This window comes from Thermobia domestica, chromosome 14 (assembly GCF_964235325.1).
Source record: "Thermobia domestica chromosome 14, izTheDome1.hap1.1, whole genome shotgun sequence".
Taxonomy (NCBI): Eukaryota; Metazoa; Arthropoda; class Insecta; order Zygentoma; family Lepismatidae; genus Thermobia; species Thermobia domestica.
In genome coordinates, this window is record NC_137467.1 from 865,439 (window position 1) to 892,843 (window position 27,405).

The window sequence follows — 27,405 nt, forward strand, 5'->3', positions numbered from 1 at the left end:
GTAAAATTAATGTTAATGTACATTTTCATTTTCACCTACATACAAAATCACTAATACATTACGTCACTTAGCACAAAACTTCATTCGCTTCGATTTCCTGACATCGCTGACGCTCGACACGGGAACATCCTTTTTCAACATCCAGCAATAATTTGCCATCATGTTAACGTTCCATCTCCCCTGGTATCTCCTTTCCATCTCTGCTATGTCTTTATGAAATCTCTCCCCATGCTTCTCACTGTAGTCTCCGAGATTACGTGGAAAGAAATCAAGATGGGAGTTGAGGAAATGTAACTTTAGGTTCATTTTGCTTCCAAGTTTACATAAATTTTCCAAAAGGTTTTTCACGTAATGTTCATAGTTCTTATGTTTTTCATTTCCCAGAAAATGGGCAACTATCAGTTTGAAACTAACCCAGGTCTCCCTTTCAGTTTCTGTCATTATTTACTCAAATTCACGGTCAAGCATCAACTTTCTTATTTGAGGGCCAACAAAAATGCCTTCTTTCAGTTTCCCATCACTGATTGCTGGAAATTTACTCGCAATGTATTTAAAACATTCCCCATCCGTGTTTAATGCTTTAACGAGGTGTTTTATGATTCCTAACTTAATGTGCAATGGAGGAAGTAGTATTTTAGACGATGGCACCAATTGCTGTTGTGTCACATTCTTCTTTCGTGGAGAGAGAGACTTTCTACGTGGCCACATTTTCACTTTCCAATGATTCTCCCTGTCCCGACTGTCCCATCCATACAAAAAGCAGAGGAATTTTGTGTTCCCGGATTGGAGACCTAACAACAATGCTATCACTTTAAAATCGCCACATACTGACCAACCATGTTCTTCATATTTCACTTTTACGAGCAGAAGTCTCAACGTTTCATACGTTTCCTTCAAGAACACAGAATATGCTATGGGAATCGATGGTAATACATTACCGTTGCTCAACAAAACACCTTTCAAGCTGGTCTTCGATGCATCAATAAAGAATCTCCATTCTGTTGCATTGTATACAATACCATAGAATTCTATCACTTTTCTTGTGTTGTTGCAATATACTAAATTTTCTTCAGTGAAATATGGTAGAAGTTCTTTCTTTCGGTGCCTGTACCATGAAAAATGTGTTTCAGGAGAAAAGAGACAATTTTTCTTCAACCGGGAACCAAGAAGTTGGGCACTCTCTTTTGGTAAATTTAAATCTCTCACAAGATCATTAAGTTCATGTTGTGTAAGTGGCTTTGGAGTGCTAGTACTCGTACTAGGATACAATGCATCATCATCACGCTGTTCTAATTCTACCTCAACTTCACTGTCACTAGAACAACTTTCGACAATAGTAGGTACACATGGTACAGGTATATCTGGCCCATGAGCTACAGGTCTGATAGCTAATTGTATGTTGTTTGGATAGTTCACTTTACTTTTGTTCTTAGCACTAAAACCACTAACGTTAACAGCACAGAAACAGCAGTCTTCAACATGAATTTTTGGTTCACGCCATACCATTGGGATTCCAAACGGCAGGGCTTTCTTCTTGCCACATGTCCACAGTCGCAAAGCCTCCACAAAAGTCTTGCAAACTGTATGTGGGACCCACTTTTTGTCCTGGTCACCTAATTTCATTCCAAAATATGCATTGTATGCATCCTTCACAAATTTTGTTACACGTTGTCTTTGTCTCTTCACTACATAACATCCGCAAATGTAACAAAAAATGTCTGGAGAGTTCACACACTTTCTAGATGACATTGTTTCAGTTTTAAAGCAACAAATCAGAGAAACTTGATCAAAACAGCGTATCCTAGAGCTGTGTATACATAAATTGTTTACGTGACACCGTGATTTCTTACATTAAGTAATATGATACATGAAAACATTGCACTTTATTACATCAGTTAATGAGACTAGCTATAACAGCAAAAAATTACGTATTTCTTTCGGTTACTTTTAAGAATTTACAACAAAACTTTGAATGTCTAAATTATCCATTATTGTAATATTATGCGCTCTGACATCTACCGGGTAAAAACAGAAAAACTGTGGGTGATGGAAACAAAAGAAACATAGTTTTGGGATCAGTGTCAAAATAGTTGTTCAAAATAGCAATTAGTTTCCAGACATCAAAACCCATGTCGACCAGTGTTATTATACCCGGTTTCATTGCAAGCAAAATATTAAACAAAACAATAAATCCGAATTGGTTATGGGTCGAAATAAAGATCCCAATTTAATATTTTAGTATTCCGGCCCATTGTTTCTCAGACTGAAAGAGGCCATATTATAAATCCGAAACCATAGGCCACTTCCATTACAGTGGTCGAAGTAAGACAGTATGGGGTGGTATGCCGTACCGCTTCTGGTTTTACAGTAATGAAAACATACCGCTTCTGGGTTTTCAGTGATAAAGACATATCGTAACTGGAAAGTGAATGCTACTACCTTTAATAAATCTAATTTTATACACAATAATTAATGCACCTAAAAACACTTTATTTCTTATGTAAAAATATTTTTTTTTAAATTGACAACACCGACATTTTTGTTAACTTTTTTTTCCTACCTTTTGTATTTAGAATGAGATATCTACAAGGTTTATACTGTGCTGTGCCATATTCAATTGTTTCTTTCTTATATGTGTCTTTTCTAGTCTTAATACATATAAATGGCATGTTTTGAGCATGAGCGGATTTATGGGTTATCTGCTATGGAGGCGGACCTTCCGGAGATCTGGAACACTCCTCAGTCGAGTGATAGATCCGGGAGTTGTACCGCGGGAATTGTTTAAAAATTATTAATATAAAAACTCAGTTTTTGATCGTTTTCGTGCATAATTCTCTGTAGTACAACATAATAGCATATTTTTTTCTTAGAAAGTTGGGAGTGGGGGCAAAGCATTTCCGTGTCCCTTTCCCTGTAACTACAGAGAAGCTCTCCCATAGTTTTTGAATCATTATGTAAGTAGAAATGCAATCTGTTACGTATCATATTCTCAATGTATTTCTGTGTTTAAATAGCCAGTATGTCTAGTCAAAATCGTAATAAAACATACCACTTCTGTTTTTAACTTCGAACACTGATTACACTTCTCAACAAGAAATTGTTTATCTTAATGTTTTTACATTTACCGAATGATTTTGACGTGCTAATTACGAATTTGGTATTAGTTTTCCTCAAATGTCGATTGTTTGGAAGGAATTTTACAAAATAGTATTTGTTCAAGATATAGGAAGAATTTCAGAATTTACTTTGGCTGTCCATAGATGGCAACACAGAACAAACTCTTGTGGATTAATTAGTTTCGTTTCTTAACATATGCGTTCTATGATTACAAATTTTGAATACAGCATTTATTTCGAATGAAAATAACTATCTAGAAAAATATAATTTCTTATTTTTCCCCGACTTTTACAAAAATATTAACTTTTACTTAAGTAAAGTCAGTAAATTTCTATATGACTCCACTTGGATAGCGAGCTGCATACAGTATTGAGTAACTGTAGTGGTAACTGTATCAGTGGCATTTGATTTAATTTCACTAGGTGCTGTGTGGAAGATAAAATGTCTACGGGTAGGAGTTGTAAAATATCAGTAGACTCACTTTGTTGTGTTTGTGGATATTACATAAGCCCCAAACAACTTAAACATAATATTGTGCTTGGAACAAAGTTCTGTTTTGCATATGAAGCTTACTTTCGAGTGCCCATAGGTGATCAAGACAAACGTTGGGCTCCGAATGTGTGTTGCGGTAGTTGCCGCTCTACATTAGAAGATTTGTTACGGGGAACCAGAAAGTGTATGCCATTTGCTACTCCTCGAATTTGGAGAGAGCCTACTAATCACCATAATGACTGCTACTTCTGTTCACTTGACGTGACACACTATAAAAACAGAAATAATAGGAGAAAAATAGAATACCCCAGTTTACCTTCATCCATTGCTCCAGTTCCACACAGTGACGAACTTCGTGTAATCAAACCACCAGACATATTGTCATCGGAAGGAGAGCCAGAGGAATCTTCCGATCTTGATATTAGTTTTTCGCATGAAACCAGGAAAAAGGAACAACATTTGCTTAATCAGCAAGAACTTGATGATTTGATAAGAGATTTAGATCTTCCCAAATCAAAGGCAGAACTTCTTGCTTCATGTTTAAATGAGTGGAATTTTCTCCTTCCAACATGTAAAATATCAAAATATAGGAAAAGGCAAAATACTTTTTCACAATTCTTCAAAATTGAAGGAAGTTTGTGTTGTCATGACGTTAGTGGTCTATTTGAAGCTATCGGTTTCCCACATCAACCAGAGGAGTGGCGTCTTTTCATAGACAGTTCACCTAAAAGTTTAAAGGTGCTTCTTCTGCACAATGGAAATGTGAATTCCTCTGTACCAGTTGCACACTCAGTCCACATGAAGGAAGACTTCGAAAACGTGAACTTATTGTTGGAAAAGATTGAGTACCAAAAATATAAACGGGATATTTGTGGAAATTTTAAGGTTATCGGTTTTATTCTAGGTTTGCAGAGTGGCAATGCTAAATATTGTGTTTTCTTTGCCTTTGGGATAGCAGAGCTTACTTACCGTCATTATACACTCAAGATGTGGCCAGAAAGGAAACGTTTACGTCCTGGCACTCACAATATCATACATGAACCTTTAGTTGAAAGAGAAAAGTTCTTACTGTCACCACTCCACATAAAATTAGGACTTGTAAAACAGTTTGTTAGAGCATTAGATCCACATTATGCAGCTCTTTCTTACATAATACAAATGTTTCCACAGTTAACTGACGCTAAAATCATAGCTAGCTATTTATGGCCCACAGATACGTGTGATGCTTCAGCCTGAAGAACTTCAGAATAGAATGACTCGAGAGGAAAGAAGCTTTTAGGGTGGTAGTGCAAGGTCTTCTTGGTAAAAATAGGAGTGAAAATTATAGGGAGTTAATAGATTCTTTGATTGACTATATCGAATTTGGGTTGTAGAATCTCGTTGAAATTGCATTTTTTGTTTTCCCATATTGATTTTTTCCTTCCAAATTTAGCAGATGTGAGTGAAGAACATGGTGAACGCTTTCATCAAGACATTGGACAAATGGAAATAAGATACCAAGGGCGCTGAGACACCGTGATGATAAGAGATTACATTTGGACATTGATTTCTCATGATAAATCAGCTTCGCACAAACAAAAAAGCAAGCGTACTCATTTTTAAAATGTTCTGCATTATGTGATTGTAGTGAAAGTGGATATAGTTTTGCTAAGTGTTTTATATTTTGTACCCTGTGTTCGAACTCCATAGTGACTAAGTTAATTCTGGATAATTTCTTCAGTGAATTATATTGTAAGATAGCAATTAGCTCTAAATTTCTCGATAAAAATCAAAACCAGGCCAAAACTGCGGCTTATATAGACTATCCATTTAATATTCACTTCTTCTGCGTACAAAAAATGTTAGAAATGTAATATATTTTAGTTGAAATTAGAGGTTAGGAACTATTACACGGAAATAAAAACTGACGTTTTTCATTTTTCTTTGTCAAGTTCCAGTTGATTTCATATCCAAATTTCTAATTTTGTCCCCAACATTTTGTATCGTCTCGTGAATAACAATTTAAAACTTACAGAATCATTTTCTGATCAAAAAAAAAAAAAAAGTAATTTGACTAACTGTACAGTGTTGCCAACTCCAGAAATAAAAAATACTTAATTTTGAGGAAAAATTAAGAATTTTCTCAAAATTTGTTGAATAAATTTTATTTCGCATGTAATATTGTAAATAAACTTACATAATTTAAAAGCCTGTTCCTTTGCTTAAAAAGCAAGGCATAATCGGTTGTATTAGGGCAAATGGTTTCTTAGTTATTACGCTTTAACGAAAAATGGAGGAAAAATTCAACAAATTACCCGATTTCTAAAGGTTAAAGACGAATTTTAAGCCGATTTTTGACATTTCGGGAAAACTAATGTTATGCACGTTATTAGTACCACACAACGATATTAAAAAAAGAAAAGAAATCAGATAAACATAAAGTTGGTCAAAATTTGTTACCCAGTGTTATAAGTAAATATGCGAAAAAATAGAAAAGAGAGAAGTTGTTGGAAATATACAGGGTGTCTATCGGTCATGAAAGTCATGAATGTTACGAAATCAGAAAACGGTCATGAAAGTCAAGAAAGTCACGAAATTTAGCTTTTGGGTCACGATTATATATATATATAATATATATATATATATATATATATATATATATATATATATATATATATATATATATATATATATATATATATATATATATATGTACAAATTTAAGTACAGCTTGGAAAATTTTGTTTTATAAAACGTCAGAATTCACCACCAAAAATTTCCATGGTCTGCTTTAAACGCTGTCAAATCACAAACAAACCATGGATGAAAATTGGGCCTAATTTGTACCCAAATTCGCTTTTGAGAGTGTTACGAAATTTCATGATTTGGTAAAGAAAAGGTCAGGAAAAAGTCACCAAATTTCATTTTGGAATTTTAGTAGACACCCTGATATATATGACTTACAATCTAAAATGGTTTGATTTTTTCAATGACCCCAGCCGTTTGTACTCTACACCGGTAAGGCACCCTGTAATAAATGAAAAGCAACGTTTCCGGATCATCAGGTTATTCCAACAGAACGTTACGGTAACCAAAAATGGCACGGAGAACATGCATATTGTTAGGTAGCGTAGAACACCTTGAATCAGTTTCCTTATAATGCTGCATTGTAGGTATGGTCAGGGTCCAATACAATAGCTTGCTGAACTGCCAACGTTGCTTTTTCACTTAACATAGAGCACCTTACTAGTGTAGAGTCCAAACGGATTGTGCTGATTGGAAAAGTGCTTTCATTAAAAGTGAAAACTATTTTTTTTCAGCAACGTTTTCTCTTTCCATTTGTTTGTATCTACTCATATCGGAGTTTCCCTTTGGGCCCCGGACTTTTGATAAACCTATATAAATAGAAGCGACCTAACTGGAGCCCGGGCAAGTAAAATTGATCAATACCAGTTTTCGAAAGCAATTTGAACGCACATACTACTATTTGGCGGAGTTTTTATTTTTGATTACCATCCATCACCGCGTGGAGATAACTCGTCAGATTTTGACGGGCACTAATATACCATATTTTACGGACTATAAGACACACCTTAATTTTTAAGCTTTTAATTATTATTACTAGGAATGCAATATATATACTCGATTGAAATGAAATGAGCTGAGCGAGCTTAAGCAACGTAATCAGTTTATTCTGACTTTTTAAAACAATCAGTATTTTTCATAACAATCGCACAATTCTTCGTCTTGACCTTTTGTTCCGGCTAAAAAAAGTTTAAAAAATCGTTAATTTGTTTTTAAATTGTGATTAAAATTGTAAATTTTTACGCTAAAAAAATAAAAGGGCTTCGCCAGAATTTTTGAAAATCACGCGCAGATTTTAATTGTTGACAAAAAAATCACGTGAAAACTTTTTCCCCATGTTAAGTCTATGGAAGCGTTTTTCGGTGATTATTCCTCGATGGTACATCGGATTTTTGATTTCGACCTATGTTGTCACTCAGCACGACATACTCTATCAGCGTGCTAAGTTTGGTTGAGATCGGCCAAACGGTCTAGGAGGAAGCGTTTTTCGGTGATTATTCCTCGATGGTACATCGGATTTTTGATTTCGACCTATGTTGTCACTCAGCACGACATACTCTATCAGCGTGCTAAGTTTGGTTGAGATCGGCCAAACGGTCTAGGAGGAAGCGTTTTTCGGTGATTATTCCTCGATGGTACATCGGATTTTTGATTTCGACCTATGTTGTCACTCAGCACGACATACTCTATCAGCGTGCTAAGTTTGGTTGAGATCGGCCAAACGGTCTAGGAGGAGTTCGCGGACAACCAAACGGCTAACCCGAGTATTAGAGCTTCGCTCGCTCAGCTCAATTATTATTATTATACAGAAATGTTTCAGTATAAGTTCAGAAATGTTTCATAAGGCTGCTGTGTAATAAAATGAAAAAAGATTACTATGCACATGAATATGGATATTGGTTAACATTTTGGGGGCTTCAAGAACTATCGGAAAGGAGGAATGTTACTGATAAATTATTTATTCAAATGGTGTTGGATAATAAATATAGTAGCGAATATTGCGTAGAAAATATGGGAATAAGAGTGCCGACTTATAGTGTTAGGAATCGATCGACATTGGTTGCATTAAACTTGAAACTTGAAATACTAAGAAGGATGACAGTGTCTTACAATTTAAAATGAACATGTTAGGATAAATATCAGAGCATTTCTTGGAAAAATTAAACTGTTTTAACTTTATGACAAGAGTTCTAGCTGCTTATCTTTATTTTATTGTTATTGTGTATTTTCAGTGTATTTTTATGTTATAAGCTTTTACTCTAAGAACCAGTCTTTTACGGTAAAATATGACAATAAGTGAAAGAGATTTTTGAATGTGAAAGTCAAATTTTAAGTAAGGTTGTTTCATTATTTTAAATGGTAGTTAAATGAGACTTTAATTTGCATAGTTCTTTTAATCGTATATTATGAAACTGACTGTTTTCTTTTATTTTTTGTTTTATATATCAGTTTGAACCTTATAATTTTAATATATTAATCTTCTGACAAAGGTCTTAACTTGCTCTAATAGTCATTTTATATTATATAATTTCTGGTCTGTTTAAAATGATTATATAATGGTTTTAACATCGTGCTGTATTTTTGCTTATGAGCTGTTCATAGCACTTAAAATAAAGTTATTATTATTATTATTATTATTATTATTATTATTATTATTATTATTATTAAAGTAATATTTTTCCAGATTTTCGCAGTTTATGATCTGTATATTCTAGTCTATGGTTCTGGGTTTGTGATGGTGGGGCGGGAAGGAGACAGCGTTAGCAAACTTGTGAATCATCGCATCGGTGCACTGCTGCTGCCAGTTGAATCCAATGTTTCCAGATAGAGATAGGTTTTCTGCAGCATTGACTTTTATATTAATTTCGAGTATAAGATGCGCCTGAATTTTGGAGGCGATTTTTCGAACAAAAAAGTGCGTTTTATAGTCCTAAAATACAGTATACAGGATGTTAATGGACTATACTCTCAAACTATTTTGAATCCGTGAAACTATGGATGGCGGTTCGTATCAGTATAAAAAAATCACACATACGCAGTCCAAAAATGCATATTTCATCAATGTGCAGTATGTGCATAAGGGATTCGCTACATATCATAACTTTTGAGACATGCTTCCAATAGAATTCTCAGATATAATCTGAATTAAAGATGGGTCCAAAGTAGGCAAAAGCGTTGTCAGCAGTTAACACGTAATATTTATGGGAAACTGAAAGTGTTAGGGACCACCAGTTACACGGTTTCTCGGTTTAGCTATTGTTCCGGGTGACATTCCCGGTTCCGATACAAGCCTAAGTAGACATTCGGATCCACTTGAAATAGTAAGTTCTATCTCATATAGTCTCCGTGCTGAAAATTGACGTTCAATTTGTCAAATACGTATACGTTAAATGCATACATGAATAAACGTTTCTGATAACGTAGTGTTATTCTGTTGGTGTTTGGTTGCAGGTAGTGACTGATCATGTGGTGGTTGCTGTTGGAATTGAGCCTAATACGGAACTAGCAGCAAGCTCAGGGTTGGAGATAGACGATGTCCATGGAGGATATCGAGTCAATGCAGAGTTGGAAGCGAGGTCCAATTTATGGGTGGTAAGTTGAGAATTTCCTTTTCCAAATAGCTTCTACCTAAAACATTGTTTCTTGTAATTTTGATTATGGTATGTTTAATCGGATAACGTGGCTGTTTGAGTCTCACCAACTATAACAATTTTTCACCCAATAATAACATAGAAACCAATGACTGGGTTTATTTACAGCTGCTGTTCACTGTATAAACATTGTGCCCATTGTGCTTTCAAAATAGTCTGAAATACTATAAGTAAATTGAACAGAAGTGTATTGAACAGAACTTGGTATTGTATAATAATAATAATATAATGAAGAAGAGAGTAAACGAGCTTTCGCTATTTGACAGAACGTGCATGTTATGTGTATGCCTCTTTTTTGTTTGCTTGTTTATTTGGTGTCAGTTGTAAAATTTATCAGTTTTAATGAAACTACGTTTCTTCTTCTATTATTATTATTATTATTATTATTATTATTATTATTATTATTATTATTATTATTATTATTATTATTATTATCCATATATTAAAATGCTACGTTTATGTGTGTATGTGTAGCTAATTTCTTTGACAGAGAGGGACCTTGGTGGCTCAGTGATATACCGTTCATCTCTGGTGCATGGGGACCCTAGTTTAATTGTAACTCGTGCCAAGTGGATTTTGTGGAGGACAAATACCGTGTGCATGAGTTTTTTCGGGGTTCTCCCGTTTCCTTCCACTCTTCATTCCACCATTTCTTTCACTTCTTATCATCACCGTCTCCTTGAGCCTAGCCGCCATAACCGTCGGACGTACAATTTAAAGATTTCATTTCATTTCTTTAACAGTGAGATCTCGGAAATTATAAGCTTTAGAAACGTGTTGTTTGCGCTGATTGATTCCAAATTTTCTGGGGATTTGGCGGTTCTTATTGAAATTTTCAAGAGACGTGTCGTTATTTATTTATTTATTTATTTATTTATTGCCCAACCTTTTGAGTTCATAAGATTAACTAAGTTAAAGAAACACACAGGCGGAAAATGTTTTTCCAAACGATGCCTGTTTAAAGGTGCCAATTTGTGGCCATTCTTGATTTAGATATTTATAGAAACTATTAATTTTGCTTTTGATTATCTGCTGTTAAACACGAACAATCGATGTAGTACTGAGCACTTCCGTAGTCATTTTATATCTATCATCGCGGATTTTTAACTTTCTATCATTTTGTTTCAGAAAAAGGTATCAGTAAGAAAGTTTCAACCAGAATATTGAATTGTCTTACAGCGAAATGAAATCTCCGATATCTTTCTTAGTGTAGGAGTTACTTGCCTTGAATCTGAATCGAGCGTCCGAAGTGGAGAGAGAAATGATACAAGGGTCGTTCAAGGTTGATCAGGATTTTCGTATATAAATAATCAATCAGTAGCCGGATCATGATAAAACTTGCGGGTGACGTAATGTATTCCTTCTCGAATAACTAGCGCCCGGCATGCGTAGCAGTTGCAGCGAACATGGCAGCAAGCAGTGTGACTGTGGAGCAGCGGTGTGTAATCAAATTTCTTGTCAAGGAGAAAGTTAAACCAGCTGAGATTTTCAGAAGACTGCAAGCACAGTATGGTGAACAAACGATGTCACGAACAAGAGTGTGCGAATGGTGTGAACAGTTTTGCGAAGGACGGGAGCTGGTGACAAATGAAGCGCATGGACACATTCACCCGACTGCAGTCACACCAGTGAATAGCGCATGTGTTAAACAAATGATTCTTGAGAACCGGCGAGTAACAATGCGGGATATTGCTGCAGAGGTGAATATCAGTGTTGGGATTGTTGAGACAATCATTCACGACCAGTTACGCTTCCGCAAAATCTCTGCAATGTGGGTTCCTCGCCAGCTGGCATTTGATCAGAAGTGCACACGCACGATGGTCTGTGAAGTTCTGCCCCATCTGCCTACAGTCTAGATTTAGCCCCCAGTGATTATCATTTGTTTGCACCCCTTAATGACCATGTGGGATGGAAGAAATTCACGACAGATGAAGCACTGCGGAACGATGTCCTCCAGTGGCTACGACAACAACCAAGTTCTTTCTACGCCAAAGGAATCAGGTAGCTGCCAGAACGATGACAACGGTGCCTCGACGAGCACGGAGAATACTGTACTTTGAAAGGCTGATATAATTTGGTGCTTCTTGTGCTATCTGTTTCCTCTGAAGAAATAAAAGTCCCGATCAACCTTGAACGACCCTTGTAGATAGCAGTGTGGTTTTACCTACAAAACAGCAAAGGAACATCATGAAACACATTACTTCGTGTCCTTTTATTTGTAATAATACTCCTAAAGTGAGAAGGAGATTCATGCTCATATTAGGGATGCACTGTGTAGTTATTTCTAAAAATTTTTAATTACTGTTTATTTTCCAACTTCGTTCCTCCCGCTTCTACTAAAGGGAGTACAATTGTAATTGAAAATTGAAACAAGAGAAATTAAAAATGAATAAATAAGATGTAGAGTGACAAGAAAATACGTAAAAAGAAATTAACAAATAAGGTTAAATAGAAAAAAAATGTAAAAAGAGCAGTAGTGGAACAGTTCGAACAGTCGAGCAGAGTGGATGATCTAATGGTTGTCTCTTCAAGTTTTATGGCAGTTAAAAATATCAATGCATATGCACAATGAGAAATTAATTCATCGAAATGGACACTTTGATGATCAATTATCTCACCTTATGGATACTTCTTATGAAAATGAAGTAATAAAATCTCGTCTCGACTCTGGAGCTAACTCTGTTCAACAGGGTGCTTGGGGTCCCGGATTCGATCCCAGTCCCCGCCAAGTGAACTTTGTGGTGGACAAACACCGTGTGCGTGGGTTTTCTCGGGGTTCTCCCGTTTCCTCCTACTTTCTTCATTCCACCATTTTACTCATTACTCATCATCACCGTCTCCTTTAGCCTAGCCGGCATAATCGTGGGACGTAAAACTCAAAAGATTTCATTTCGTGTTCAACAGGGATCACAATGACCTTGAAAGTGAGAGAAATGCTTCAAAATATGCCGAAAGTCAGGGAAATATACAAAAGTTACCTTGTTCTTTCTTTGTTTATTTACCTGTGCCCGCAAAAGATTCTATAAACGCGGTGGAGGATCAGAAGACAAGGAAACGACTGAAAAAAGAAAATTAAAGAAGGTTGATGAGCACCGAAATGTATTTAGATTTCAAGCTTTGAAAAAAAAAAATTAAATGAAAAATTAAAATGCTACAGAGGTATGATTGTTGGTTCTAGATAATAAAAGAGTGTTTATGTTGGAGTGTATTTAGAATAATGACAAATATCGTTAGTATATGAGGGGTGTGCATTAAGTTATTTACGTAGACAGGAAGGAATGCAGATAAGTGTTTTTCGATGTAGTCTCCCATGAAGATCTATGCACCGTCACCACTTTGTGGGCAGTGAAGATATCCCAGAGAAAAAATAGTCTTTGTCATGACCTGGGGAACTGTGCTGTTTCCATTGCATAGACTCGGTTTGCTCTCAGAATCCCAGTGGTGTATTCAGGATTCGTCCCCTGTCTTCAATTGAACGAGAAACTGTACAATTTTGGGGGAAAGTATCGTATTTAATTCGTGAGGAGAAGCATGCAATTATGAAACTCGAAGAAATAAGAGACCAATGGGCAAATTTAAAGAAAAGCAAGAAGCGACAATCTACCAAACAGAAAGAAACTGAAGCTAAAGTTTGTTGCAAGTTTGAAAAATTTATTTGATATAGCACATGGGGATGCCCTTAAACTAATCAAAAATAAGGAATACAAGGACTTTCTCATTGTTCAGATGGAAGAGGGACGACGTGGTTGTACGGTGTCAGTGGACAGAACTCTTGATCAAAAGGAAACCAAGATGGCAAAGAAGAACCAACGAAAACATGAATTGATGGAGGCAAATACTAATACTAACGCAGTTACGCTGTTTGTTTCGAGCGATAGTGACAGTGGCAGTAATTTGGAATCAAGTGAAATCTACTCTGATGAATAGAAACCTATGCAGCAGCATACCCTGCAGATGTTCTCAGACAAAAACGAAAGCAGAAAACCTGGAAAAAAGTTGTTACTCCCGAACTTTCTTGTATGTTTGTTAGGTAGCTCAAAATTAATTGACAAATAAGCAACTTTTGTTATAGCAGCAACGGCCAAAGGTTTGGGCCACAATCTTGATGAAGTTACCTTCAGTCTTTCATCTATCAAACGAGCTCGCGAACGCGATTGTCTCGATCAGTTGTCATCATAAAGAGCAAGTTCCAAGCAACAAACTTCCTCGTTGTCCATTGGGATAGCAAACTTCTACCATATTTAACAGGGGAAAAAAACATCGATCGCCTACTTGTAATTGTGCTTGGCATAGAAAAATCTCAATTGCTCGGGGTCCCAAAACTGAAATTTGGAACTGGACAAACCGATGCCGAGCTAGGTGCGTTAAGGTCATGGAATATTATTGACCAGATAAACGCAATGTGTTTCGATGCAACTGCCAACAATATTGGTCGCTACAGCGGCGCTTGTGTCATAATAGAGCGGGAAATTAAGAAAAGTCTTTTGTACTAAGCTTTTCGTCACCACATACTGGAGATAGTTTTAAGGAATATATGCGTGTCCAGACGTAGCAATATTCAAGTGTCTAAAAGAGGCTTGGAACTCCTTAGATCACGCACGGTATGATTCAGCAGAAAAAAAATATAGATTTGGCCAATATCAGGAATGAACGTATAGATTTCGCAGATAGCCATTTTCAATGTAGCCAGCCAAGGGACGAGTACCGTGAATTATTGGAACTTTCTTAGAGCAATCACACTATAGAATGTCATTTGCGGCACCCGGACCTATTCACCACGCCAGATGGATGGCAAAGACACTGTACACATTCAAATATGGCTTTGTAGAAATCAGTTCAACCTTAGTTATCAAGAAGAAAAAAGATTGATTACTTTGATACGTTCTTTGTTAAAGTTTATGTGAAAACGTGGGTCTTATCACCAGTTGCTGCGTCTGCTCCAAGAAATGATTTCGAGTTCCTGAAAGTCCTTCTTAAATATGAAACAGACAATCCAGCCGTTTACAAAGCCCAGGAAAAAAATTGTGGCCATCTTTGGTACTTGAGCAAAGAACTCATTGGCTTGTCGTTCTTTGACGACGAACTGTCTGCAGAAACAAAAAAGAAATGGTGAAAAACTTGAACACATACACCAGTAATGATGAGCCTCCAAACGCCTGCCAGACCTCGAGATGCTTTTGTTTCGCTACAGGATGCCGAGAACAAGAATTTGGTAACGAAGAACACGATGCAGTTTTTTGAATGTCTGAGTATTCGAACATTTCTTGCACAAAATACAAAGAAATGGAAATCGAAGACTGACTACTTAGCTGGTTATGAAGTAGTTAAGGACCACGCAGAAAGTGAAGTTGCTCTTATACAAGAGTATAACGGTATTATCACAAAGGACGAGGGACAGAAACAGTACCTATTTCAAGTTGTTGTGGAACACAGGTAGCAATATCCATATTGTTCAAAGAATAAAGAATATCCTATCTAAGTAAACTCAATATATGACAGTGAAGTGTAAAAATAGAGTAAACAAATAAACTTTACAAAGTTTTAAAATGCAAATACAATCAACAATAATGTGCTTTTATGTATAATTGTGTTATATGTATATAACAAGGTGCATAACAAAATACATAATATATAACAGTGCGTATATTCTAATCGTATTCAAAATTTCAGTCGGCTTGCGCAACCATTAAAAATTGTCGTAAAAATTTAAAATTGCATCTATTTTCAGTCGTGTAATAAATGTTAGGGGTGCCGCAGGTGAAATTCGTAAAAAAAAAATTTCGCTAATTTTTGAACTACTACCTAGTTGTGGCAGTTCAGTTACACCGTGAACTTGCGTAAGGACAGAGTGAACGTGAGACCTCCACAGAGCGTCATAAGGACGTGAATGCTGTACGAGTTCAAACTGGAGTCAAACACCGCTGCAGCGAGGCGGAAGATATGCCAGGCCTTTGGTGAGGGTGTCGTGACTACGCGGACAGTGCAGCGGTGGCTTAACAAGTTTAAGGACTGTAACGAAATACTCGAAGACACACCACATGTTGGAAGAACAATACATGTCCAAAATGAATATCTTTAGGCAGCAATTGAGGCGAAGAGTAGCCAGACATGTGAAGAACTGGAACTGCAATTCAGTGTGAGTAGAGAAACCATTCGGCACCACCTCCATCAACTTTGGAAGCACTACAAGTTGGGTCGATGGGTCCCATATCATTTGACTCCGGGCCAGAAGGCAACGCGAATAGACATCTGTGTTTTTTTGCTGTCTCGTCTGAGGAAGGAGCCATTTCTGGACAGGGTGTTGACATGTGATAAGTAGATCCTGTATGAAGCTCCACGGCGCAGTCATAATTGGTTAGCATCCCATGAATCAGTTCCAAAACAGTCGAAACCAGCACTACAGTAGAAAGAGGTCCTCCTGTGTGTTTGGTGGACTGCTCGCGGCATCGTGCATTGGGAACTGCTACCAGCTGGAAAGAGCATTAATGCAACTGTGTACTGCCAGCAGTTGAGCCGTTCAAGAAAAATTCAAAACTCTGGAGCCAGCACTTCTGAATCGCAATCCTGCTACAGGACAACGCTGAGCCTCACGTGGCTAGAATGAGCAGGGACACCATTCTCCGCCTTGGATTGGAAACACTATTGCATCCGCCATACTCCCTGGACATTGCACCGTTCGATTATCACCTGTTCCATTCCTTGGACAATCACCGTAGCCAGTTCAAATCCCTAGTAGAGGTACAAAATGCACTTGATACCTTCTTCGCTTTACGGCCCACCATGCTCTATGGCGATGGAATCCATGGCCTTCCAGAACGTTGGCAGAAGTTGATCGATGCTGATGGGAGTTATTTTTGATCTTCAGGTACGTCTTAGGTAGCATATCGCGTTCGAAGGTGGTTGGTGAAAAAGCGACAGAACTTTCTTGGTTACCTTTATATTTATATCTCCTACAATGCACGATGCTGATTATTCCAAAAATGGCGAAAACGTTTATTGTATTCTTGATCCTTGTGAGTAGTTTTCTAAAATTAATTTATTTCTGAGACCAGAATTGTCTGTTGTATTGCAGGCTGGAGACGTAGCATGCTTTTACGACATCAAACTAGGCAGGCGAAGAGTTGAACACCATGACCATGCTGTAGTGTCTGGGCGATTAGCTGGTGAAAATATGACTGGTGCAGGTAGGTTATCTTTCTTTTTGTGACACTTTTTCTCTAATCTAAAATCTATCTATGAATTTAAAACTAGAAGTCCAGGGAGTCCTGGACAAGGATTAAAAACAAGTTTATAGCAGAAGTAAGTTGTCAATACCAAGACATAAAGAGGGGGGGGAATAAAAAATACACCGGAAGAATAATGTGGAAACATGAGATAGCTCAGTGGCATAGCGTTCACCTTTGTAGAGACTGCGGTGGCTCAGTGATAGAGCGTTCATCTCTGGTGCGTGAGATCTCTGCTTCAATCCCAGCTCTGGCAAGTGGGCTTTTTTGGCGGACAAACATTGTGTGCGTGGTTTTTCTTGGGATTCTGCGACTTGCTCTATTCCATCATTTCATTCATTCTCATCATCACGGTCTTCTGTAGGCTACACGGAATAACCTTGGCACGTTAAACTGAAAGATATTATTTTACTTGATTTTTACATCTTCGGTGCGAGGCGTTCTATGATTTGTTCCCCGTGAGTTTTCCTCAGGTTCTCTCGTTTCCATCCAAATTCTCATTCCATCAGTTATTTCATGATAATTCTCTTGATATTTTACAAGTACATAAATACGAGGGTAACTCAAAAATTATCCGCAATTTTGACATAACTCCTCTTACACCGTTTATAGTGATCTCTGTCCTCGTTTATTGTATTGTTATGCTGTAGTGGTCATGGTATGAAAGTTTGATCCTAATTCCTCCATTTGTCTTCCTTTCAATGCAAATAGATCACGGCTGCTCTATTAGAAGTTTGCACCAAAGAGGAACAACAAGCAGTGGTCGGAAGGTGTATCAGGGGCCGCAATCCATCAAAAACTTTCTGCACAGTACGGGAACAGCGTTTTGCCGCAACGGAGTGTCTGCGAATGGATTGAAAAATTAAAAAATGGTCGCACAAGTGTTACACATAAGAAGCTGGATGACCGTCTACGGCTAGAAATGAGCGTGCACGTGATATGGTTCTATTAGACAGACGAGTGACTATTAATGAAGTGGCACATCGTGTGGAAATTAGTCATTGTTCCTGATGCAAACTTCTAATGAAGCGACCATGATCTATCTGCAATAAAAGGAAGACAAACGGAGGAATTAGAATCAAACTTTCAAAGCATGATCACAACAGCATAACAATAAAATAAACGAGGACAGAGATCACTATGAACGATGTAAGAGGAGTTATGTCAAAATTGCGGATAATTCTTGACCTACCCTCGTACAACAAACATGTAAATGCATTTTGTCACTTTTTGTTTCCTAAACTATAACAATAAAGTATTCTGTGCCAATCATTAAACAGTTTCTTGAGTTACATATGAATTTTACTTTACTTTCTTTAATGTGAAAGGTTTCTCATTTTCCAAAGTAATTTAGTATTAAAGCCTATCAAACGCCAAAAGGGCCAAAAGAATCTTCACGGATATTCAAAGCCAAAGGCGTACTAACATTCTGATATGCGTAGTCCAAAAGAAACAACTGTTAGAGGTAAGCAAAACTACGTTTTAAAAAAGCGCAATAAAAGTAAAGTCCTGAATTTACTGCTAAAGAACCATTTCATCTCTAAATGCACAAACCCCATATTCACTTTGTTTCAGTATAACAACTCATACTGGCAACTTAATTTTTATGAAGCTACCTTATACCTATAGCTTTCCCAAATTTCAATTCATTGGACGCAGAGCAAGTTTATCGTACGTAGGAGTTCAGATCAGAGCACCTTTTGTTAAGTTTAAAGCGGGACACGCTTATCGAAACTGAGCACATCGTTTATTCTTCATACATTGTTCAAATTTGTACATTAAATAATGTATTAAAAATAATGATAAGAAATTCAAATTTAAGGGGAGGAAAAATGAATGAAACTAGTCATAGCGTGAGCTTTGTGGTTCGTAGTTTGTTGAACAATAAGTTATGAACTAATGAACCAGTTAAACAACAATATCATTGGCGGTGATTTTACTGTCAATAAAATAATAATAATAATAATAATAATAATAATAGCGTTAAAACTATCGATATCTCGGTAGTCATAGGGACGCATCGTGGAACGAAATTACAAATCTTACTAAGAATGTGTTGCATTTTTTGGTAAGTGTTTTGTATTATTTGACGTCCCGACACTTAATGCATCTCTCTCTTAGTATAACTCGGGAAGCTAAAAGTTTTCTTAAAATTCGGGCTGTCCCACGTAATTCGTGACAGGTACCAACCTTAGCGTAGACCACTCATTTTAACCTAGCAGATGCAGTTGCCATCTACATAAATTCAATCAGCTGAAAAAATAAAAGAAAAAAACTTAAAAAGATTGAGAACAATAATCTAAGCCTTGGATACCTTCTAGTGAGGTTGATAAATAAATTGAATATTCTTTACATCTGCTTTCAGTGTCCTGTGTGGCTGCTGTTACATGTATGACAGTACAGTACAAAGCGTGTCTAAATGAAACTTGCTCAGGAGAGAGTGCACAGTGTTGTCCTCGCAGATTTCATTGGGACACACACTTTGTAAATAGTTGTCATTGCATTCATAAGTTAAAAACAAGTATATGACATAAGATCTTAAGCAGATTGGAATAGAACATACAGTATGGTCAATCAAGAGAACTCTATGAAGACCTGTGAAGTGTCTTAGTATTCCAAGACACCACTAATATAGCGAATTGAGACGAGCATTAGACTCATAAGCTAAATGTAACAAGCACATAACAGAATGAAGGTAGGCCTAGTGCCACTGTCAAGGAACCAAACAAGACAACATTTCAACAAAGAAAGAAACATGTTTATTAAGATAGGAAAATCGTTTCCGACGGAATACATAATGTATCCGACGCCGATTTATTCTTGATTTTATATTATTAGTAGCGTCTATTACCCGCTTCGGTGGGTTAAAATAAATATTTTAAATGCACAAATTCTTATTTTGTGTGTTTGGTACCCGTGAAATCTGCTGTTCTTGTTTTTAGTGACATGAATTTAAACGGCATCGGAAATATTACTGTTCATCTCAGCGACCCCAGAAACTATGGATTCAACACTAATATCGGTCATTTTCGATTATTTTGAAATATCTCCACCCCGCAGGTCCGAACGTCATCCATGTTAAAAGTTTGATCGAGATCGGTCGGGTGGTTCAAGAATTATTTAAGTTTTATTTACTTTTATATATCTCCTCTTCCCCTAAGTTCTAGCGTCAAAGTGAAATAAAAAAAGTTCCCAGGCCCGAACCTCATCTAGGTTGAAAACCTAATCGAGATAGGTCGGGTGGTTCACGAGATTAAGAGTCACAAATATAGTCACTTTCAATTTTATAATATAGATTATTATTGTCATAATATTAACCACTGTTATTGTGACTCCAGGCGTGAGTGTAAACTAGGTAGTACAACGAATATACAAGAACAAAAAGGATTCAATAGAACCAAACTTTTACGATTTGTATTTGCAGGAAAGCCATATTGGCATCAGTCGATGTTCTGGTCAGACTTAGGTCCTCAGGTTGGCTACGAGGCGATAGGCATCGTGGATTCGACGCTACCTACAGTCGGCGTCTTCGCCAAGGCAACGGATCAAGACACACCAAAGGCAGCAGTGGAAGCTACCGGAGAAGGAGTTCGGTCGGAAGGAGAGGAAAAACAGGTATTTTTTTCATCTTATTTGATACGATTGTGATAAGAAAAAAAAAAATTATTTTTCTCACTCACTTGATCCGATTTTAGTAATGAGAATGAATATTTCCGTTTTTCCATCGTACTTGATATAATTATAGTGAGAATGAAGATCTTTCTGAGATTTTTTTTCTTCTGATATATGTAGATGTGTCTTATGCAAAGAGGTTCTTGTATTTGGAAAAATTTATTTTGAAATCGTCACCAATATTTAAATGTACTGATCTTTTGATTCAAACAGTTTAACCCTCCGGCACGGCTGCTGTTGTAAAAATTAGAACATTGGCACTTCTTGTGCTGCAGTTTATAGATGTTAATAGAAGGGTAGCTCCTATTCTGTAAGGCATCCCTCGTCGATCCACTACTATACTGGCGCTCGTTCACTTCACATCGTTTCTGTGTAATGAGTTGTAACATTACAGTATTATAGTATTTTCGGGCAACACGCCTGTTCTCACAGAATATTTCCATAAATGTTGATGCATAAATGCAATTGTATATCTCAGAACACCTTATTTGATTAATATATTAAGCGAACAATGTCAGTCAATGACGTAGCCATAAAGGGGGGGGGGGATCATCCCACTCAAACAATAGTCATACTAAAAATTGATTCTGCTTACATGTAATGTGTTCCATATGTTATCCTGATGTTACAGTGTTGTTTCTTTATAATTTATCAGAAAAAAAAGTATTGCACAGTCATGTTAAAAGGAATTTCCCAGAATCTGTATATTTAACTCTTCGTAAGAACTCAGCAAACAAATTATATGCTTCATTGTTAATATTTTTCAACTCTTCTGTATGGCATATGCATCAAAATTTACCATCTGCGAGTGCGAATAAAAAGTATTTATTAATAACAAGCAAAACACAATCGGTGAACCTAACATGCAAAGCTGTGGAACACAGTCTCTGTTGCCGATCCGAGTCTATTCCTAGCCGATCTCGGCCACCAAATATAATAACAATCTTTATTGCTTAGACAATGGGAATAAGCATTAGATTACAATACGATTACAAATATGAGATTCCCAGCAAGTGTAAGTAAATTGGAGTGGCTTCAGTAAATATGACTTGTGAATTGCGAAGACCGACGAAACATTGCGAATGTGAATGATGGGATTGTTTGTCCGAACTCATGCGAGTGAAACCTTGCCTGGAGTCGAAGCGATGTAGATTTCAGTGAATAGAATGTCTATAGAAGCGTTTAAGGAAAACCACGAATATGTCAAGTGCAGTGATGTGTTTTAGAAAAGCCGAGAATAATACAAACGAAATTTTAGTATTATGTCTGTTTATTCGAAATATTTTTGTCAGTACAACACTCTTCATACTAATGAAAACAGACCTCTGCTCTAAATTGAACCATTACTACTTGTGTGTGTTTAACCATTTTTTCTCGTTGAATCTTCCACATTTTTGTGTTGTTACTTTATATTACTGTACTTTATTATATTATATTATATTAATTATCGAAAATATCGACACACATTATGGTGCAAGGTGAGTGAGTGAATTGCACGGTGGTATCTTCAATCTCTCAAGGAAACGTAAGATCCTGCAAACGGAATGTAAATACCTTAATCGACAGCAAAATTATATTTATTCAGGCGTAGTATCGCAGTATGACATAAAATGGAAGTTACTTATTTTTAGGTAGGTGGTAGATGATAGTATCTTATTATAGCTCTGTCAGAAGCTTAAGATACGAATTGTCAAGCGAAAAATTGAAATTGAATCTTTAAGAAACATGTTGATGTAATTTGCATTCGCAAATTTTCGGATCCAGCAGAGGCACTTGAGTTTGCACTTGCAATTATATTCGTATTCTGTTCCACTGGAGACGTGTCCTAATTGTCGTAGGCACAATTTGAGAGCTTCAGATGTTTTGTTGGTGCCGTAAGGATGAACCACACTGAATTCTGTGATACGAGCTTCGCATGATAACCTTCAAGTGCTAGTTGTCTGATTTGACTCTATCCTTGACGCACAACCTGGAGTACACGATTGTCGGCCTAGCTGACTTTGCCTGACTGGCAAAGCTCTTGAACCAGAATTAAATTATTTGAACTATTTGATTTTACCTTTCGCATAAGAAATGTTTTGGGTTACTTCCACAGCATTACGGCTTAATTCGACCTCGCAATGCAAAAATTCTTGAATTAGATTTTTTTCCCTCCGTATTTGTGGCTAACAAATCAAACCCTGTTCGCAACATTGCATAACAAAAAAGGCACAAAATATTACAAAGTACTACTAACTTTACCCGTGCTAAAAAGATTGAGCTCTTTCGGTTACATGATATAGACCTACAAATGATGCACGTATGCCAGTATAGTAACACTTACAGCTCGTCTTTGTATTAGCGTAGATGAGCATGTCATGTATGTTAACGTATGTTTGTTCTTCTAATGAAGTATTTCGTATTGCAGGCTATGGTACCCCTGGATGACGTCCCTTGCCAAGAGCCGCATCCCCCGAGAGAAGGAGAGGATTATGGGAAAGGAGTTATATTCTACCTACGAGACGATATCGTTGTTGGCATTGTCTTGTGGAATGTGTTCAACCGAATGCCCATAGCTAGACAAGTAAGTCTTGCTCTTTCTTAACATTGCTTTTAAACAATTTCGTTCAATTATGATACACTTGAGTAGCCTTTGATCCCACCATTAAAACTGAAGTTGGCTAATTTAATTCCAAACTAGAAACATGTACAAATATATAATACTACTTCCCAACAAATCACCGGACACCCTGCCCACGCATGCGATTACTCCTTCCCAGCACACGTATGTCTGGGAGCACGTGTTCCAATAAGAGCACAGGTTGCTCAGTGACCGTGACGTGGAAGGTGATTCTGAGTGTTTTCTAGGATTGTCGTGGTGTGGTGCTAACAGACAATCACAGAAACATACTACAGACGAGATTACAGGAGGCTTTCAAGACGGCGTCGAAGGAAGCTGTCCAACGACTCAGCTAATTCTGCACAGGACGCAGTCAGACGTGATGCTTCTTTTGGCTATAAAATTTTGCATCACTCTCCTGTTCTCTAGACATGGCACTCAGTGACTCTTTCCTCTCCCCACGAATGAAGAAGCCATTGCGTGACAGGCGTTTCCGAAATGACAACGAGGTGGAACGTTTCCTCAACAAATCAAAATGAAGACTTCTCCATCGTTAAGAAGAATGAGTCTCATTGAAGAGTGAATATGTAGAGGACTAAGACCATCGCAGATTAATTTTCGTCGTCTTCTCGTCTATAGATGGATATATTTATTCCTTATAATCTTTCACAGAAAATGTTTTTACTTCTAAAACGTTACTAACTGAAGTTTCAGCTCGTTCATAAATTGTAAAAGATCATGTTGTTTCGTGAAACTAGATTTTCAGAACAGTTATGCCAACACTATTAATATTGTTACTAAAACAGTTTTGTTGTTGAACGTAAGTGTAATGGTTCCAATTACAAATGATTTGTTTGTTGGAACAGCCTTCGCTCAGCGCTAGAGCGTTCACGTCTGGTGCATAGGACTCTCGGTTCAATCCCAGCTCACGCCAAGTAAGCTTTGTGGCGGAGAAACACTATGTACGTGAATTTTCCTGGGATTCTCCCGTCTCCTTTAGCCTAGCTGGCATAATCGTGGTACGTAAAACTTAGATTTCATTTCATTTACCAATGATTTGTTGGAACTAGAAAGCCCACTGCGTCCACAGATGTACCTTTTTTCTTCCCTATTGAGTGACCGACTTTCTTTGATTCGTTAGGTTTTCTTTCTTTCTTTCTTTCGTTCTTCAGAATAGAACAATTAAATGCTTTTTCGTGCTATAATGGAAAAATAAAGTAAGACTATTCATTAAAAATCGAAATGTTCAAAGAAGCTCAAAATTTCACGGACAAAAAAACAGTTTCCCCCTCCCCCGAGCCATGGTATCTCTAATCTTCAGTGAAAGAGGAAGATACTGAACCTGGTGCGACAGTGTATTCGTGAAGGACCATCATGATGACTGAACTCAGCAGCCAGTCGCACAATTCCTAATGTACAAAATTGAGACGATACAATTGGATTTGAAGAAGTTGTGTCCGTAACAGCTGATATTGATTGCTGTAGTGAATACGTTGAAAGATGCCTGTAGTATCACCTGTGCTATATCTGTGGCAATAGATGTTCCAAAGGTCATTGTCGTGTGTATGTTTACCAGAGCGACGCTGGCTCAGTAGCTCACCGATTCAATTCCCGGCTAAGTAAGTTTGTTGTGGACAACACCGTGTCCTCAGGTACTCCCGTTTTCTCTCACAGTTTCATTCATTTGCCTTAATCATTCATCTTGAGTAGCCCAACAAGCATAATGTTGGGATCTTAAACTGAAATATTTCATTTCATTTTTATGTTTATCGCCCCAGAAAAACTTACCTTCTGCACGCGCCTCGTATCTCTAACAGTAAGTACTGTAATGAATATGTTCTGTATCCCATAGCTACTAGTAGTAAACATTCTTGTAACTGATAGTATTGTATTCGTTGCAGGTGTTGAAGGAGGGAAAATCCTACGAAGACTTAAATGAAGTAGCCAAGCTGTTCAATATCCACAGTGAATAGGACCGAAACACATAATAAAAAGACTTAATAACCTTACACACAGTTGTGCTAATGAACTGATAGGTATGCAATAAAAGAAAAGCACGCTAAAATGTTAGGTGGTATTTTTTGAGGCATTTTCAAAGTAAATTCGTACATCTGGTTATATTTTGATTCTGGTTTAATTTTGAATTTTTTTCTTGATCTGACCTCCAAAGTAATTTATTTTTCTGATGGTGATAAAAAAAAGAAATGTGTGTATTTATCACATGTTGACCAAAATGTGCGACTTTTTAGTTGCAGTTCAAGTGTAAGGATAACACAAAACCAAAAAAGAAGAGCTGTTAATGACACTGATTCGTACTTCAATGAATTTAGGAAGTCACAAAAATGTTAGAATAGAAAGATGGACTTGAGCTCTCAATATATTCCAGGGTAATCGAGAGAAATGTGTAGTTTGCTGGTAGACAAGACATGTGAGTGTGCTGGCCAATAACCGTTGACTGTGCAGGTGCTTTTTGTTTAGTCTTTGGTATTTTCAATAAATAGTATATTTTTATTTGTCTCTTATTTGTAATTCAACAACTACCTTTCCTGATTGCTGTCAGCGGCACCTTCATCCAAGTCAGTTGATTTTTTGAGTTATACGAATGTTTTTTTCTTGTCAGTTTTTTTTTTTTTTTTTTAATCAAAGCATTTCACTGAAAGGTAATGCGAGGGTTGATCAGAAAGTAAGGTCACTAAGCCTTCAGTGAAACCTGTGTATATTATTTCATACAACCAACAGATAGTACATACATTAAATGATTCCTCGGCATATCAGTTGAGGCACTTGTCGCATCGTGGGATGACTTTAATGATTCCCTCCTGGTAAAAATACTGTCCTTGAGTGTTTAGCGACGTTGTCACTGTGTTTCACTTCCTTGTCTGAATCGAAGCGACGGCCACTGTTGCCAACTCGCCAGTGTGAAATATCGCTAGTTTAGTACTCTAAAGTCGCTAGAAGTCGCTAAACGCCTCCTGCCAAGTCGCTATATGATTTTACAAAGGAACAATTTAAATATTTTTCATGTACAATGGAAGACTCGAGTATTTTTTCTTTTAAAAAATGAACATCTTGACAAAACCACTACACTATGTGCTTTGAAGAATACAAAATTAATAAATATAGCATTGAAAGTTTGCAAATACTTAAAATTTTGGGTCACTTTTCCCCATTCCCTCTTATTGAGTGCGATTATCTTTTTTTTTGGGGGGGGGAATTCATGTTGCTTTCGTATTGGATCACTTCACCCAACTCACCCCACGAAATTTCTGTATAATTTATATTAAGAGCAACCACAGTTAAATTAATATATAAATCACACGCACTACACTGAACCAGAAAAGCACAAAGTTCTCCAGCGTCACTGTCACTGTACGCACTGTGCAATGCAAGAGGTTACCAGCTATTACGCAACTAGTTAGATACGGGAAATTCCCGGATTTTCGAATCGCAGTGAAGAAGGGCATAATCCTCATAGCAGCGATGAATCCAACGAAGTAGGTCGCTCATAGCAGTAGTGCAACCGAGTGTGTAAAAGTAATTATTAGTATCACAAACTGCAAAATTTTGGAAACTTTAATATAAATATAGAACAAAATATTTGAATTCCTAAATGTCGCTAGGCGCTAAATAAAAAATTTTGTCGTTAGACACTTCCAAAAGTCGGTAGTTCTAGCGACAAAGTCGCTAAATTGACAACACTGGCGACGGCCTCCTAAGTGCTCCGTCAAGTGCGGGAACAGGTGAAAGCTGTAACTTGATCCTCCTGTAGTCCTGAATCAGTTCCTTTACGCAAGCTATGTTCAAATCTGTTGATGCCGTACTGGGTCGGCCACTATGCACCTCGTCGGTGATATTTTTCTCTACCAGTCTTAAACTTTCGACACCATTCTGCGACATGCTGACAAGACATTACAATCTCTCCGTAAGCCCTTAGGAGCTGCCGGTAAATTTCAGCCGCGGTTACATGTTTCGCGCACAGAAATCGAATAACTGGGCGGATTTCTTCGTGAGACCAATTTTCCAAACGAGTCGCCATTTATATTTACCTACAACTAGTACCGTAGATGGCTGAAATTGCACAGTTGCC

General features: G+C 37.1%; 1 protein-coding gene across 1 annotated transcript in view; it reads left to right on the forward strand.

Moving 5' to 3' along the window:
- The window catches only part of AIF (Apoptosis inducing factor), an 84,488-nt gene extending 58,659 nt beyond the window's left edge, over positions 1–25,829 (forward strand). The window contains exons 9-13 of the mRNA XM_081737651.1: positions 9,625–9,765; positions 16,897–17,008; positions 20,472–20,662; positions 23,127–23,282; positions 25,220–25,829. Of these exons, the coding sequence (XP_081593777.1) occupies positions 9,625–9,765; positions 16,897–17,008; positions 20,472–20,662; positions 23,127–23,282; positions 25,220–25,291 (672 nt within the window). The 3' untranslated portion in view covers positions 25,292–25,829. The remainder of the gene's footprint in view (positions 1–9,624; positions 9,766–16,896; positions 17,009–20,471; positions 20,663–23,126; positions 23,283–25,219) is intronic.
- Positions 25,830–27,405: the final 1,576 nt, after the last annotated feature.